Source organism: Sorex fumeus, unplaced genomic scaffold, assembly GCF_029834395.1.
Source record: "Sorex fumeus unplaced genomic scaffold, SorFum_2.1 ptg000213l, whole genome shotgun sequence".
In the NCBI taxonomy this organism is placed as follows: domain Eukaryota; kingdom Metazoa; phylum Chordata; class Mammalia; order Eulipotyphla; family Soricidae; genus Sorex; species Sorex fumeus.
Window position 1 is genome coordinate 1,616,756 of NW_026606270.1, and position 17,143 is coordinate 1,633,898.

General features: G+C 58.3%; 1 protein-coding gene across 2 annotated transcripts in view; it reads left to right on the forward strand.

The window, feature by feature from the left end:
* SULF2 (sulfatase 2) overlaps positions 1 to 17,143 on the forward strand; it is an 85,087-nt gene that overhangs the window by 15,342 nt on the left and 52,602 nt on the right. Inside the window, exon 2 of one of the 2 annotated variants that reach the window (XM_056108446.1) lies at positions 9,258 to 9,458. In XM_056108446.1, the coding sequence (XP_055964421.1) occupies positions 9,284 to 9,458 (175 nt within the window). In that variant the 5' untranslated portion in view covers positions 9,258 to 9,283. Of the gene's footprint in view, positions 1 to 9,254; positions 9,459 to 17,143 lie in introns of those variants that run through there. The other variant, XM_056108447.1, reaches the window with a different exon arrangement.

The window sequence follows — 17,143 nt, forward strand, 5'->3', positions numbered from 1 at the left end:
AGCCTGAGGACAGTTTGCCTGCAGTAAGCAAGACAGGAACCCCAGCGAGGCTGTGGGGACCTTCTCCTGCTACTTAGAGGTAGAAACTTGGCTGAGTCTATGTTCATCCCCTGAGTCCATGCTCCTCCCCAGCACCCATACTCCACCTCTGGACCCACCCTTCACCCCTGTGCCCATACTCCACCCCTGCCCCGATGCTCAGCCCTTGCACGGAAGTTCCACCCCTGTGCCCACTCTCAGCCCCGTGCCCACACCACCTCTGCACCATGCCCTGCCACCTGCATGCCCCACCATTCAGGCTCACTCAGTTCCAACTGACAAAGCAACTCGAATGCCCTAAGGGGCCTGGGGGAACATGTGATTCGGTTCCCAAAAGAGTCAAAGCATTAAAAGGTTGACCTAAAAAGAAAGGCAACAGCGTCAGCTGATTAAATAAGAGCATGAATGGATGGATCCTTGGTCCCTGAAACCGAGAAGGCAGACGTCAGTCTCCTCCTTCAGGCCCAGCAGGACCCAGGGGTCGAAGGTTCGTTGTTCAGAACCAGCAGGTGGCAGCTGCAGCCCTTTCTGCTGGTGGCCTGTGCCAGCTCCCTGTGAGGCAAGGTAGCCTCTGCCCTCACCCTGGTCCTCACCTTGGCTCCGATAACTTGAAGTCGGTGCTCTTCCTGATTGGTCAGCCCAGTGTATTGCCCGTCTCTGGTTGGCCAGTCACAGGAGGGAGGGGGGATTTACAGTTCGGCCTTGCAATGCTGGAGCTGGGACCTCATTTGAACAGAAGAGATCAGGGACTGAGAGTTGAGGAGGTTCCCGACTTAAAACTGGGGCTCACTCTTCCGTCTTCTGTCCATCGAGATGCTGTGACTTCATGATAGGTTCATGCATTTGTAGTTTTGGATAGTTGCACTCTAGCTCCGCACACCAGAGTGTCCACCTCCCTCCACCCATGTTCTGACGGCCCCTCACATACACTGTTCCCCACCCTGCAAACTCAATTCTGTGAACCAACCCCCCAGTTCTGCTGTTTCGGCCTTGTGTTGCTCCCTGACTGTGTATCTGTATAGCCCGTGCTGGCTCTTTGCCATCCTACATCTGTCCCTTTTCTTCTGACGGACATGCTCAGCAGACTCTACAGCCTTACAGCAACGTGATTTCATCCTTTCTCACTGCTGTGTAGTATTCCATGTGGACACTCAACAATTTCTCGTCCACTTTTCCGTGGTTGGGCATTTTGGGGTTGTTTCTGTCTCTTGGCCGTTGTACTAAGTGCTGTGATGAACACAGGCCTGTCCTTTCTGATGTTTTGAGGTCTAGGGGGTGGGTGGGGAGAGGGTCAGTGCCAAGAAGTGGTCTTGCTGGGCCCTGTGGCAGTTCTGTCCTTATCTTTACAGGGAGTCTCCAGGTCACTCTTCCTGACAGCTGAACCTCACGACAGCCCCACCCTCAGTGCACCAGCGTCCCCACATCCCCACCAGCATTGGTTGTTTCCTGATTTTTGATCAGCGCCATTCTCACTGGTGTGGGAAGATTTGCATCTTCCCTGATAAGTGATACTGATAAAATGGGGAGTGGATACACCCCCCCAAACACACCTGCCCACGTTTCCTGGAGTTGTTTCAAGTCATCCTCACACTTGCACAAGGCCCCTCGACAGACGATTCCCTGAAGGTCACAGGAGGGGAAGTGCCGTGGCTAGTAGCACTTGGTGTCCCCGTGATCAGAGCTGGGCTCCTGGCCGCGACACCACACATGGTCCTCTCTGGCCCACTCCACATGCCCCTAGTGGACGCCACTGGGCTGACCATGGCCTCTGGTCTTCATGCGCTTGGCCACGGTCAGCCCAGGAGAGCAGAGACCGACTGTATTTGGGGTTTTATGCACTGACCAGTAAACAGGGCACATCGCAGATGTCCTGATATTTGACCATGTCAATTATCTGGCCTCCCAATCGCCCCCACATAGCATGGCACCATGGCAATGCCCAGCATGGCACCATGGCTATTCCCACACACGACACCACAGCGACGCCCGGCTTCCTGGAGCATCCTGTTTCCAAATAAGCCTCTCTGAGCTCCGCTGTCCCCTGCTCTGGTGGCCAACTCCAGCCTCCAGTATCCCAGCTCCGGGGGCAGCATTTTCCCCGTCCCCCTCCGGCTGCTTTGCCAACTGCAGGGGGCATAGGTGCCAGAGCCTTTCTCTCCCTGTGAGTTGTGCTGGGCCTGGGGCAGCTGCTTTGGAACCCGTCTCAGAAAGTGGCCTGATTGCCTCTCCAGACCCCAAGCCCTTTGTCCTGAAACCTGATCCCCCAGCCTCCCCCCCCAACTCCCAGTGAAGGACCCTCTCACCGTCGCCCTGCTCAGGGCAGCTGGCTGGTTTTACAGCCCCCAAATGCGATTCCAGGAACAGGCCCAGAGAGCCACAGGATGGGAGGAGGGTTGGGGAGAGTCTGTGGCCTGTGGGTTGGAGAATCCTTGGTCTATGACAGCCGTGCGTGTGTGTAGTCCGCGTCTACTCAGGGATGGTGAATTTCAGGACCACCCAGTCCCAGCTCCAACTTTGCTCCAGACACCAGGGACGTGAGAGTTTTGAACAGGGGTGTGTGTGTGCGTGTGTGTGTGTGAGTGAGATCCGTGTCTACTCAGGGATGGGCGTGAGAGGGTTGAGCAGGTGTGTGTGTGTGTGTATGTGTGTGTGTGTGTGCGTGTGTGTGTAACCATGCCTACTCAGGGATGGTGAATTTCAGGACCACACAGTTCTAACTCTCACTTTGCTCCAGACAGCAGGGGCATGAGAGGGTTGAACAGGGGTGTGTGTATGTGTGTGTGTGATCAATTCGTGTCTACTCAGGGATGGCGAGTTTCAGGACCACACATTTCCAACTCCCTTTCCTCCAGCCTTGTCCCCTGCCAGAGGCAGCACCTTATCTTCCACCTTCTCCTTCGAGGCCTGCCTACACCTGATGGCACCTTCAGAACTATGCCCCTATTTACTAGACTTCTCATATTTTACTCTGTGGCGGCTCCTCCAGGCAGCCCTCCCTAACTGCACCTGGGCTGGCTGTTCCCTCCTCCTTCCTCTCTGTACAACACCCATCAGCTCAGCCGCTCATGTTGTTCATCTGTTTCCAAGCAAGCACAGGGGTCGGGAGAGGGCTCTGGGGTCAGGACTTTGGGCGCAAAGCACATCTGTGCTGTTTGCTTGCTTGATCAGCCCTGGGCCCTGCAGGAAACAGCTGGTGACCTCCAACAAAGGTGTGAAAATGAAGGATGCAGATTCCAGGGCCCCTTTCCTGGAATGTGGAGAGGGCCCACTTCCCCCCCCCCACACACACACACACACCCGCCCTCCCCCCCGGAGCTGCGGGCCCTTCAGTCCAGCAATATGAGGATGTGGTTGGTTCCCAGCATACGGGCAACGGGGCTTCCTGGAGAGTCCCTCACCTCTATTCCTGCCGCCCAGGGCCCTGGCCCTGTGGCCAAGCAGGGTCGGGGGAGGCTGAGAGAGTAGAGCCTGCTGGTGTGGTCAGCCGGTGAACTTGCTGGGCATAGAGGCGAGAGGAGAGGGGATGAGGAGGGCCGGTCACCCGAGCCAGGGCACTTTGGGTCAGTTCTAGAACCTCCCCTTGCCCCAGCCCCGCACGTGCAGATGGCGCCCCCTGACTCACCTCCTAAGGGGTGCTTAGAATTGGGCTCCAAACTGGCCTCAGAGTCGGCTGGACCTTGGGGAAGCACCCGTGAGCCTCCAGGCAGGGCTCATGCCTCCAAGGTGGGAGGCCCTGGTTTCCGTCCCCAGCCTGGCCAAAAACAAATAAACCATCTCTTTATTCCTCTTCACTATGTTATGGTGTCAGATCAGATGAGCAAAGGTTAGAAAGGAGCCTTGTTTGAGCTTGGAACACCCACAAGATGCAGCTTGGATCAGCCCAGTATCACCAGCCTTCGCTCGGCATCCAATGGGTGGCCCTGGGCAGCCGAGGGCTCCGCCCCTGGACCAGTCAAGCCAAATTCCAACTCTCTTCGGCATCCACCAGGTCCCGGGCTCCTCGCTCTCTCATTGGCCACGCCTGAGCCTCACGTCTGCCTCTGAGCCAATTGCTGGAGAGCTAGGGAGGCGGCGTGTTTTGATTGGCTCCTCCTGGGTCACGTGTTGTACGCTCTATCCCAGCTGCTGGAGGAAGGCAGTGCAGGACCCCCACCAGAGCAGAAGTGCTCATAGCCCAGGGAGAGTGTTCTGCATCTCGTCTGCCATGACCCAAGCTCTGTTTTCGGGGGCAGGGGGCGCACATGGATTCGAACAAAGCTAACATATCCGTGAGTGAGATGCACAAAGTACAATATCCAGTTGTCAGAGGTGGGCATTGCTGTGGGAGAAAGAGGAGAGACTGAATTTTTGAACCTGCACAGGTGACATTTGTGCCAAGCCCTGAAGGAGGAGGGGTAGAAAGTGGCCAGGAAAATACATAGCCAGATGAAGACTCCAGAAGCCCGGACAGCAAGTGCAAAGGCCCTGTGGTGGGGACTTGCCAGAGACATGCAATGAATAGCAGGAGGTGTGTGGCTGGAACTTTTGAAACAGCACAAGGAAGGTGGTGTGACCCCAGGACATCCTCCTGGTGGTGGTGGGGAGGGCTGTTCTGTTCCAGGCAGTTCATTCTACCAGCCAGTACAGAGCCGATAGAGACTAGACCCTCTGCACCCTACATCACATCACATACATGAAGGTGACCTTCGGGGAGCAGCTCAGGGCCAGACCTGGAAGCAAGCTGTTGGGAATAGCAGGCAGTGCCCCTGGCCGGAGGGAAAGGCAGCGGCTGGGGACACGCGTTACCCCAGCTTCGCTCTCGGTTCAGTCACTTCGACTCTCACACCAGGAAGGGGAAACTGGAGACAGAATCTCTTGTGTCATTTTTAATTGATTTCTTCAGCATCCGGAGAGGGGCTGGCATGAGGCCAGGGAAGCAAGAGCCGGGGGAATTCATCAAAAATCGACCCACTAGATGACTTGATCTGATGAGATAATTAGCTCCCTGTTATTCTCCAGTGTCCGGCCTCGGCTTCTGACTTCACCTAGAGGAAGCGTGTCCTGGAGGGGGCCACAGCTGCCCCGAGGCCGTGGGCATGACCAGGAGGACCACCATGGGCCGTGGCTCAAAGGGCTGGAGCACATGGTTTACGTGCAAGGGCCCCAGGTTCGACCGGTGGCGCTGCATGGTTCTCCCTGCTCACCTAGCCAGGAGTAGCCCCAAGTGCTGGCAATCACCGGGACTGGGTTCTCTAATCATCTCTGTTCCCCACTGAGCCCGGGACCCCCATTATGGGCTGCAGGTCCCAGCCGTCTTGTCCCTGACTTACTTATGTGTGGCCCCTCCACATCTCAGACCTAAAAACACCCCCGGAGGGAATGTGGATGCCGGCAGCTTCGCCAGAAAGAGGAAACCGAGACTTGGAAACTCAAGCGAGATGTGCTTCCAGGAGCTCTCTTTGGACAGGCTAACCTGAGTCTGCCTCTGCCTTTGTCCTGTGATCGGGGTAGGATTTTCACTGTCTGCGCCTCCCTGGGCCTATCGGCAGGCGACTCTGCTGAGAAGCGGTACAGTGCTCAGAGGAGCAGTGGGAGCTTGGCCAACTCCCAGGGAGCACTGTGGAGGGTTGTTTCTGGTGCGTGTGAGAGAGGCTGCTTGTGGGGGCCCCCCCAGGGCTGTCCTTGGCATTATTCCCACACTTAGTGATGATAAGAAGAGCCTGTGCATTGTAGCAGGCCCATGGCCCGGCACTGAGTGTCACGGCAGGCTCACCCAGGCGATGCATGGACTTGGAAACAAGCAACATGGTTGACACACACATACACATAAATGCTAATATGCTTCACCTCCTTTCAGCACCAGCTAAGGTGAGAGAGAGAGAGAGAGAGGGGAGAGAATGGAGAGAGAGACCAGAGTGAAAGTACAATGAGTAAAGACATTTGCCTTACACACGGCCGGCCTGGATGTGATCCCCAACACCCTACATTGACCCCTGAGCACTGCCAGGGTGATCCCTGAGTGCAGTCAGGAGTAAGCCCTGTGCATTGCCGGATGTGGCAAAAAAAAAAAAATTACAGAGAGTGCCAAGTGCACACAGGCTGCAGCTGTGAGAGCCAGTGACACCATGGCCGACCGCATTAAGTGGCCGTGTGCGCTTCTGAGGGGCAGGGGTGCCGAGGGCCGTCTGCCCGGCAGAGAGTTGTCTTTTTCCAAACCTGTGTCTTTATTTTCAAGTCAGGCCCTTTCTTTTTATTTTTCATTTATTTTTACAAAGCTGTTCATGATTGGACTTCAGTCACACCCATCCCTCCACCAGTGTACATCTCCCAGCACCAGTGTCCCCAGGTTCCCTCCCATCACCCACTCCCACCCTCTGCCTGCCTCTATGGCAGGCGCTTTTCTTCTCTCTCTCCTTTTGGGTGCTGTGGTTTGCAATGTTGGTACTGAAAGGTTATCAAGAATATCCCTTACCTACGTTTAACCCTCAGCTCTTGTGCTGCCTGATCATTCCCAGCCCTTATTCTCATAGTGGTCTCTCCTCTCTCTCATTTACCCTCTGCCCCCCACACACTTGTGGTTAGTTCCAACCATTGACTAGTCCTTCTCACCCCTGTTTTCCCTGGCCATGGATATTATTCTCCTAAAGGTAAAGGTAAAGGCCCTCCCATTGATCATCAGTTTGCTCGAGCAGGCCCAGTAACGTCTCCATTGGAGACTTTGTTGTTACTGTGTCTGGCATATCGAATACGGGGAGCTTGCCAGGCTCTGCCATGCGGGTGAGATACTCTCGGTAGCTTGCCGGGCTCTCCGAGAGGGGCGGAGGAATCAAACTCGGGTCGGCCATGTTGGCTGCGTGCAAGGCAAACGCCCTACCGCTGTGCTATCGGGCTGGAGCTATAGCACAGCGGTAGGGCGTTTGCCTTGCACGCAGCCAACATTATTCTCCTACTATGTAATATTTTATATCCCACAAATGAGTGCAGCCATCTATATCTGCCCTCTCCTTCTAACTCATTTCACTCAGCATGATAATCTCCATGCCCATCCATTTATAGGGGAATTTCATGGCTTCATCTTTCCTGACAGCTGCATAGTATTCCACTGTGTAGATGTACCATAGTCTCTTTATCCAGTGGTCTGTTCACAGGCGCTCGGGTTGTTTCCAGATTCTGGGTATGGCAAGTCAGGCCCTTCCCAGAGGGCCTGGTGCAGATGGCAGTGGCCTGGCGCTGCAGTCCGGGCATGCGCTGGAGCGAGCGCAGCCGGGAGATGTGGGTTTGGGAGTGCAGCCCTCACTTTGCGGCCTGGGACTTTGGACCCCACTTTGGCCGTGTTTTCTCCCGTGATCACAGAACTTTCACCTCAGGTGCCCTCTGGTGTAGAAGGGGACGATCAGCACCCACGGGAGGGAGTGGCTGCGCGAGTGGGTGGGCTCTGGCGTGCGTCTCTTGGCGGGTCACGCCAGGACAGCCACATGCCAGCTTAGTGTTCACTCATACTCTTCCTTCATGCTCACTCTGCAGAGGGGGAAACTGAGGCACCGCGTCACTCACTCATCCAGGGCCTCCAGCATGAAGCTCCCTGATCCCTTGTGAGGGGCACAAAGCGGGTGCTGGTGCTGCCTCGGTGTAGCTGCGGCAGGGAGGAGCGTTGGACCAGGAGAAGACCCCACTTTTGTGTGTTGGGGGGGTGGAGGCAGGGAGTGGATTGTGGCCACGGCTTTAGTGGGGGGTCTGGGGGGCTCGTGCCATCAGTTATAGAGCCCAGGAGGTGCCCTTCAGAGGAGGTGATGTGTGTGGCAGAGGTGAGGCTGTCAGACAGAATCTGGGGAGGCTCTTCCAGGTTTACGGAGGAGCAAGTACCAAGGTTCTGGGGTCGGCTTCATGGGAGCAGCAGAGGCTGGAGAGCCATGGGACAGAAAGGGGCACTGGCGGTGAGTTTGGATTGTATTTCCAGGGCACAGACTGGGCAGGGGAACGGCACTGGGAGTCAGGAACCCTGCACAGCCTCCAGCGAGTGGCCCATCACTCCCGACCCAGAGGCCCCTGCTGGTCTCATAGGAAATGAATGACCCGGCTGGCTGTCCTGGGGGAGGGGGGAGGAGGCTGAGGAGTCAGGGGTGGGAGGTGCAAGAGACCCTCAGGTACCTGGTGCCATCCAAGAGGGGCTGCAGCCGACACACTCCTATGTGGGGAGCCGGGACCCCGGAAGGGTTCCTGAGCCCTGAGTCGGGTGGGGCCAGGGGCCGGGCAAATACTGTCTGCAGGAGTGCAGAGACTGTATAAGGCTGGGGCACTCGGCTTCCTCCCTGCACGCCACCCTTCTCCCCTTCCTCCCCCCTCTTCCGCCTCCCTCTCCCCTTCCTCCCCCCCTTCCACCTCCCTCTCCCCTTCCTCCTCCCTCTCCTCTTCCTCCTCCCTCTTCCCTTCCTCCCTCCCTCGCTCTCCCCTCCCTTCTCTCTCTCATTATTTTAAATAAATGAGACCAAAGTCTATCTGGACAGGACCTGAAGACCTATTTCCTCTAGGAGCAGAAAAATAGCCTTGATGAGCAGGAGGGGAGCATGGCGGAGACCTGCACCGCACCCCGGGGGCTCTCCCCAGCTCCCATTTGTGGCCAGCCCGCCCTGGGTGGGTGGGGGGGGGTGACATGCTGAGTGACAGCGACAGCTTTTTGCCCTCAGCTTCTTAGTCGTCAGTTTTCCCTTGTCCCTTGGTTTCCTCTGTACCTATAAACCAGAGGGGTCTCTTGCCTGGTGAGGAGACCCATGGGCCATCACCCCTCCCCCCCCCCACACACACACCCCAGAGGGAACCCTGGTAACTTCTGTGTCTCCCTGCTTCTGCACCAGAACTGGAGGTCCACACTGGCTGGTTGCTGGAGAAACGTAGGGGGGATGGTACTACCCTGAGACCCCCCCATCCGCTTCCGCTATCTCCTGTCCACCTCTGCCCCCTCCCCAGTCCCCGACCCAGTAGAGGAACATTCCGGGAATATCTGTACCCCAAATCAGGGCTTCTTCCCTTCCCACTGGGAGATTTGTCCATTGCGGGGGTGTGATGGTCAGCCAGGCTGATGTGGCCCGGGGCTGGCCAGACGCCCCACAACTGGACGCTGCTGCCCGCCTGGCCTGGAGCTCCCCAGAGCCTTAGTCCTGCCTGTTCCCTGCCCGCGTCGTTGTTCCTCTGGGCTCCTGGGCGGGCCGCCAGCACTGACCGGCTCTCTTCTCCTGCAGGAGGGGCCCGGAAGTGGTGGACTGCAGGGATGGCCCCCGCGGGCCTGCTGCTGGCCGTGCTGGGCGCCGCGGTGCTGGCGCTGCTGCCCGGGAGCTCGGCGCTGCTGGCCAACCCGCGCTACAAGGGCCGCTTCCAGCGCGACCGCAGGAACATCCGGCCCAACATCATCCTGGTACTCACGGACGATCAGGACGTCGAGCTCGGTAAGCGCCAGACGCCCACTGGAAGGTCCATCCCGTGCACACCCCCCCCCGCTCCCCCCCCCAAGCTGAGGTCCACTTGGGGGACACAGCAGTAGGGCGGGAGGCTGACCGCCCCTTCTGGGGAGGCCCAACCAAGCTGACCTTTGGGGCCAACGGGGAGCTCGGAACTGACCAAGAGGGGCGCGGCTTGTGCCTGTGTGCAAGTCATGGGCGTGTGTGCAGGCGCACGTGTGTGCATTGTCTGCAGACACTTGTGGCCCCCAGCTGCACTACTTAGGGCCCACCTACTTAAGACTCCACCCACTTAAGACTCCACCCCCTTAAGACTCCACCCATTTGGGCCCCACACACTTAGCGCCCACCCACTTAGGGCCCACCCATTTAGAGCACACACACTTAAGACTTCATCCATTTAGGGCCCACCCACTTAAGAATTCATCCATGTAGGGCCCCACCCACTTAAGGCCCCACCCACTTGGGCCCCACCCACGTAAGACCCTACTCATTTAGGGTCCATCCACTTAAGACTTCATCCATTTAGGGCCCCACCCACTTAAGAATTCATCCATGTAGGGCCCACCCACTTAAGGCCCCACCTGCTTAGGGCCCCACCCACTTAAGACTCCACCCACTCAGGGTCCACCCACTTAGGGCTCCACCTACATAAGGCTCCGCACACCTACATAAAGCTCAACCCACCAAGAGCTCCAGGCTCCATGCGAGGTCAGTGGGCTGTACTCTGTCACCTCCAGGGACAGGAAGCTGGTCCTTTGGGCACTGACACAAGACTGGGCCTCAGAAGTGAGAACTCCCTCGCTGCCTCTGTCCCAGTTCCTCCCTCACAGTGCTCTGGGCTGCCCTGGGGGAGCCCTGACAGTGTGGTGAGGAGGGCTTTCAGTCCCCAGACCCCTAGGGTCCCACTGGCCTCACGCCCAGCACTCTGTAGCCCCCTCTGGAGCCACAACTCAGGCTCCTCCTCTGAGCTCTTGGGGGGGTCTTCATGCCAGGAGGCTTTGGCCCACGTTTTCATCCCCAGGAGGACGAGATTCCCCCCAAGTAAGGTCCACCCAGAGTGGGTCCTCCAGAGCCTGTCCAGGACCTGACCCTTGGAATTAGACCCACTTCCGCCTCCTCTACCCTTGGGGCAGGACCTCACCTTCCCCTTTGTCTTCTCCCCCCCACCCCCGCCCCCGAACTTCCTGAATATATGGGTTCCGTCTCTTCACCTTACGCCCCTCACAAGCAGGTTCTGTTACAGAAATACAAGGCAAACCACAAAGACAGGGACAGAGTTCATTCAAAATTTTCCAGTAACCGCACTGGGGAAATAAAAAAAAAAATCTAGTGATATTAGTTTTAACATGTGTGACTTAAACCCCAGATATCTGATTTCCTAGCATCTCAACCTAGCATCAATATTTTAAAAAACCATCGATGGGGTTTTTGTAGAATTGGGCTTTTGTACTCTGATGTGTGTTTCAACTCAGGATAGCATGCCAGCAGGGCTAAGTAGCTCTCAGGGCCCTGGGTTCCATGTGTCTGGTGGCTACCGTCCTGGGCAGGACCATACCATGCTGGACGGTACCCAGCCTTGCCCCTTGTCCTTTTGTGTGTGATTTCCTCTCTCACCCTCAGTTGCCATGTAGTCATGGGAAAACTTTCAAGTGGTGGACATAGCATGTTCAAGGGCCCTGAGGTAGGATGAAGAAGATAGATGGAACCCGAGCCAGGAGGCCTGCAGAGAGAACTTGGGGGCTCCGTGGGAGGGGGGGTTCATCAGTAGCAGTCCAGGTAAGGGGAGAGGTCGGAGCGTGTCTGTCCACTCTGAAGGGAACCTCTGAATATCGGTGGTGGCCACAAACATGAGCTGACCGGGGCAAGCCTTTGCCACTCACTGTGGAGCTGTGGGCTGGACCCGGCTGGAAAGCTCCTCCCTGTTTGGAACCATTTGTGAAAATATGAATCAATCTTCTTGCTGCCAGGAAAGGATGATTTATGTCAGGCGAGTCACTGTATGGAATGATTGGAGCTACTGATCACAAATATAGATTGTTCGTGGGGAGCTTATCTGCACCGAGAGAATGTGTAGCACGGAAGCCGTCGGCGCCCCGAGCCGTTAGCAACAGTTTGACTTCTGTGATCCCATGCTCCCGGGGCCCCGCGGCCTACGCTGTGTGGCTGTGGCCCCAGAGAAAGCGTTGCTGGTGGAGTTTTGCAGAGAGCAAGTGGGCGGCAGAGGCCCCTCCCCCCACACACTGGGTCTGGCCTCGTGCCCCGGGAAACCGGGAAGCTGGTTTGGGCATTCTGCTGTTGTGGGTGAAGCCTCGACCCCGTGCTGGGAGTGGGTGAACAGAGGACGATGACTCCAGCCAAGAAAGCCAGAAAGACTCAGAGTTAGAAGTGAGCTGAGGAGCTGGAGCGATAGCACAGTGGGGAGGGCGTTTGCCTTGCACGCGGCCGACCTGGGTTCAATTCCCAGCATCCCATATGGTCCTCTGAGCACCGCCAGGAGTACTTCCTGAGTGCAGAGCTAGGAGTAACTCCAGTGCATCGCCGGGTGTGACCCAAAAAGAAAGAAATGAGCAGGGGCAGGAGGACGTCAGGAAGGGGCACGGGAGAGGCCAGGGGTGGACTTTTAGTCCTGGGAAAATGTACCCGGCTCAAGAGGCATCTGCGCGGGAAGGCTGTGACTTGCAGTCCGCCCCATCCTGCAGGATCCCCTTGGTCAGGTGCCCTCGGAGCACCGAGAGTGAGAGCAGGAGCCCTTGGTGCAGGCAGGAGTCATGAAGGGCCGGGTGGGCGGGATGGATGTGGACGGAGGAGGCTGGGATAAGAAACAGAAGCCAAGGACCAGCTCTCAGGGACCACCCCATGGTCCAGTGGGGAGGGTGCCTGCCTGGCATGCGGCTGACCTGAGCTGATCCCCGGTCCCCCATGCGGTCCCCGAGTCCGCCAGAAGTAATTCCTGAGTGCAGAGTCAGGAGGAACCATGACTGGTTTTGGGTGTGGCCCAAAACCAAAACACAGGCTGGAGCCATAGCACAGCGGGTAGGGCGTTTGCCTTGCACGCAGCCAACCTGGGTTTGATTCCCAGTATCCCATATGACCCCCTGAGCACCGCCAGGAGTAATTCCTGAGTGCAGAGCCAGGAGTAAACCCTGTGCATTGCTGGGTGTGACCCAAAAAAAAAGAAAAAAAAAGCCAAGGAGCAGCCCTCAGTCCCGGGCCTGGGCAAGTGGACGTGCCCTCCAGGGACGCTCACATCTCACGGCCAGAAGCCAGCGCTGTGATCCCTGGGACTCCGCCTTCTGGTCTGCTGTCAGCTGCTGCTTTGGCTCTGGCTGAAGCCAACAGAAATGTTGGGGTCCAAAGAGAGGGTCGGGGCTTAAGATGCTCACCTTGCGCTGGCTGAGCCCAGGTCTATCCCCAGCACTGCATAAACTGCCCTGATCCGGTCCCGGCCAGGCCAGCGTCAGCACAGAGCTAGAAGTCAGCCCAGAGCTGGTGTTTGGGTGTTTGGGCCAAAAAAAGCAAGTACCAGAACTGGCGCAAAGTGGCCCAGGGGCTCATCATTGGTGAGCACCGTCCCTCCCCCCAACACACACACACCCCTCTGTGGGTTCCAGCACCAAGATCAAACCTGTGACCAACCCGAACAGGCGTAAGCTGGCCCTCGTCACTCAGACCAGCCGGGGTCCTAAGAAGCAGTTTCCCCTCTGCCGGGGTCACAGCTAGGATTTCAGCTAGGGTACAGTGAAAATTCGAACCACATGCCAGGGAGAGGGCTTGGCGGGGTGTGGGCCATGCCTGCTGGGGTCCAAGCCCATCCCCAGCACTAAGTGATCCCCCGAGCACCATCAGGAGTTGCTCCTCCCCCAAACACCGATCAAGGAACGGCCCCTGAGTCATGCTAGGAGTGATGATGATGATGTTTTGTGGTTGTTGGGAGTTCACACACCCAGCGGCGTTCAGGGCTTCTGCCTGCTCTGACATCAGCAGGGCTGGGGGTCTCCATGGGGTGCCGGAGAGTCACCCCGGGCAAGCTGCATGCAAAGAAGAGGCCGTGAGCCCTGGACTATCTCTCCAGCCCCACACAGAGCAGGATTTGAGCTCAGACCCAGTGCTCCACTCCACCGGGCGCCCAGGCTGACGTTAATGGGGCTGGTGTGTGTGTGGGGGGGAGGGGTGAGTTTCCACGCCCGGGATGTCTCCATCTGCACCGCCTCACACACAGGAGTGAGCGTCCTGGGAGCATCCACCATTCTGGGTTATGGAGGTGGAGGCTTAACCTACCCAGCGACCCCCCCAGCCCCTCCCCGAGAGCCCCCTGCCCCAGCATCTCGCAGCCTCCCTCCCCATGTGACCCATCCGGGCAGCCCCCCTGGAGGAGGCAGCCGTGCTGCTCCAGGAGGTGGGGGATGGGGGCAGGGTGGGCTTTTTATAAACCACGAGACAGACCCAGATCAATAATGCATGTTCCCAAAAAGGCCAGCACATTATCTCACAGTTGGCTACAACCGGAGCACAGAGGGTGGTCCTAAAAAATTTATCATCTGCTATTTTCTGCTCCTCCGTGCAGGAGTGCGGAGGGTGCTCGGGGCTGCAGGCTTCTCGGCTAAGATCATTCCAGGCTCCCTTCCAGCCCCAGGGTGGGAGGAACCGTCCGGGGCCATTAGGGTCTGGTTGAGAGGTTGAGAGCGCCCCCCCCCCCCCCGCCACCCAGTGAGCCTTGCCAGCTTGCTCGTGCAGGCGGGGGGCCAGCAGTCCATTTCTCCCTCCTCCACATCTGTGTCCACAGATGTGACCCTGCCCCCCTGCCCAGGGAACTGCTTCCAGGTCAGGCTGCTCTGGAAGGGGCCATGGAAATAATGAGCTTGAGTATTCGATATGCCAGACACAGTAACAACAAAGTCTCCAATGGAGACGTTACTGGGCCCACTCGAGCAAATCGACGATCAACGGGAGGGCCTTTACCTTTACCTTACCTTAATCGGAATGGGAACACCTGCCAATCAGAACCCAAACCCAGAATGTCGCGTGTTAGTTCCTGAGGCCTCATGATCCTGAGTGTCCCTAGTTGGTGGGTGCTGACCCCTGCCCCCCCACCCAGATGTCGGTGTCCTCCTGGGAGACCTGCCACCCAGCCACACCCCACAGGCATCCCTGGCCTCGGGACATCTTTACTGGGTGCCCCATCTAACCAGGGAAGGGTGGGCGCTCTCGGGACTCGCAGCGGCACAAGGCTGTGCAGCCTGGGGGAAGTGGCTTGACACCCCTAAACCTCCATGCCCTCGTGTGTAAAGTCCTGTGCAGGCCACTGGGCACCTGTGCCTGTAATACAGCCCACCCGATGGTCAATCACCCACCCCCTTTCCTGCCGTCTGCCCGTGTCTCAGGGTACTGTTTCTGCAGCGATTGCTCAGGGACCGCTAATTGCTCAGGGAGCACTGCCAGAGGTACTCGGGGGCTCGCAGGATCAGGGCCTCCCCCCTGCGCGTGTTGGATCTCAGCCCTGGCCGGCTCGCAGTCGACCTTGCGTCCACATGCACAGCCGAAGCACCCGCGTCCATTTGGGAAGCGTCGTCTGTCACGCCCCTCCTGGCACTGAGTGTCTGGGTCGCCACTGTCCCCTCCTAGCTGCAGAGGTGGGGAGCTGTGGCCAAGCCCGGCTGAGCCACTCGGGTCCTCCATGGCTTCTGCAGCCAACACATTGCCCCCGGCGAATAGCCCCACCCTCTTGGCCAACAGGGCAGCCCAACGGGCAGGGGGCAGAGAGGAGCCCCCAGAATGCCCGGGAACAAGTGTTCCACTAGACATAAAAACAGACTCACAGCCACCCCTGGTGAGGCTGGGCTCTCTCAGGGACCCTGCGTGAAAACCCAAGTCCCAGAGGACTGAGAAAACCCTTGAGAATTGTCTGTGTGCCTGAAATGCCCAGGTGTATGTGAGCTTCAGGTGTGGCTGGCCCCAGGTGCTCCGTCCCCAGTTGTCCTGCTCTGAACTAGACTCTGCGGCGCCTGCTCTCTCTGCCCCACTCTCACAGGTGCCCCTGGCATCGCCAGCCCCATGGCCCTGCTAGCCTGAGTCATTCTTCTAGCGTCCTCTCGTCCCACGAATACCAGAGTCCCCAAAGTTGTTCTCTAGGTTCTGCCACTCTGGGACATCTGGTCAACCATAATCAGTCAGCCAGGGACGGGAACATAAGGACAGGCGGGCCGGCTGCTGTCCCCATTCCTGGGAGCAGGGAGGGACTGACCCTGTGAGGATTGGGAGAAGGGGGGGTGCAGCCCTAAAAGAAACTCAGAATAAGGCGGCACGTCGTGGGTGCAGTCAAGCACACCTGTCACTCCTAGGGAAAAGGCAGACAGAACAGGTGAATCTCGGGGCTGGAGCGATAGCACAGTGGGTAGAGCATTTGCCTTGCACATGGCCGACCTGGGTTCGATTCCCAGCATCCCATATGGTCCCCCTGAGCACCGCCAGGGGTAATTCCTGAGTGCAGAGCCAGGAGGAGCCTCTGAACATCGCTGGGAATGATCCAAAAAGCAAACAAACAAAAAGAACAGGTGAATCTCTGATCTTCAAGAACCTAACGCTGCAGAGTGCAGGGAAATAGAAGTTCAGCAAAGCTCTGGAAAGCGGTGAGGGCTAGTGGGTGGGAGGCATGGCGTGTGGCCCACTGAGAGAGGCCCCCCAGGGAGAGCGTACCGGGCAGGGCTACAGCAAACGTCCCTTCCCTGAGGCAGCTGCGTTCCCAGGTGACTCCACGAGCTGCACAGTTACTGGGCTGCAAAGCAGGCGAGCAGAGGCTCCCGGGGAGTGGTGAGGCCTGGGAGGGGGACGGGGTTTGTGCGGGGGTGTCTCTAAATTGGGTTCGAGAAGAAGCCAGCCAGGGCCACAGAGCAGGGAGACCCTTCAGGCCTGGGTCTCCCTTTTCCTCCCTAGACAGTAGAAGGAGAGGAAACATCAGATTGGGGAGCCCCGAGCGGGGTTTTCTGCAATGCACCAGGTGGGGGGAAGACCCACAGAGGGTCTGCGGCACTTGGGTGGGGGGGGCAGGTTGCTAGACCCCTCGCAAAGGGTGAAGCTGGCGAGACCCACTGATGTCTCCCATGTGGAGAGGGAGAGAAACACTCCCCAGCGGGGGCCTGGGCCGATCAAGGAGGGACTTTCTGTCTCCAGGGAATGCTTGCGGGGAGCTCGGCTGTGGGCCGGGGATGCCGCAGAGGCCAGAGTTCAGGGCCAGGCTGGGCTCCGTGGGCCGAAGCCGAGGAGGGTAAGAATTACAGGGTGGCCTGTGCCGTGCCCTGCTGGGCCAGAGCCTCGCACCAGCTTCCCAGGCCGCGGGGGGCATGGGGGAGCCCAAGAGCTGTCCCACCTCCCCCCCACGCCACCCCCCACCATCCGACTCCCCTGCCCTCCTCTGCCCTCCCCCCCCACCCCCGCAGAAGCTGCCTCTAGGCTCAGAGCAGGCTTTGCGAGAAGGGCCTGGGCCGGTTTCTGGCTGGGCGCTTGTTTGCCACTGGCGGCTGTGAGAGCAGGAAAACCACGCCCCACGCTGCAGACCGACAGCCAGAAACCAGGCCCCCATCGCAAGGCCTGGGGCGCTCCAGGGCCTGGAGGGGAGGGGAGGGGAGAGGAGGGGGGCAGTGCTGGGACCCCGGGGCAGGGCGCCCCATCCTCAC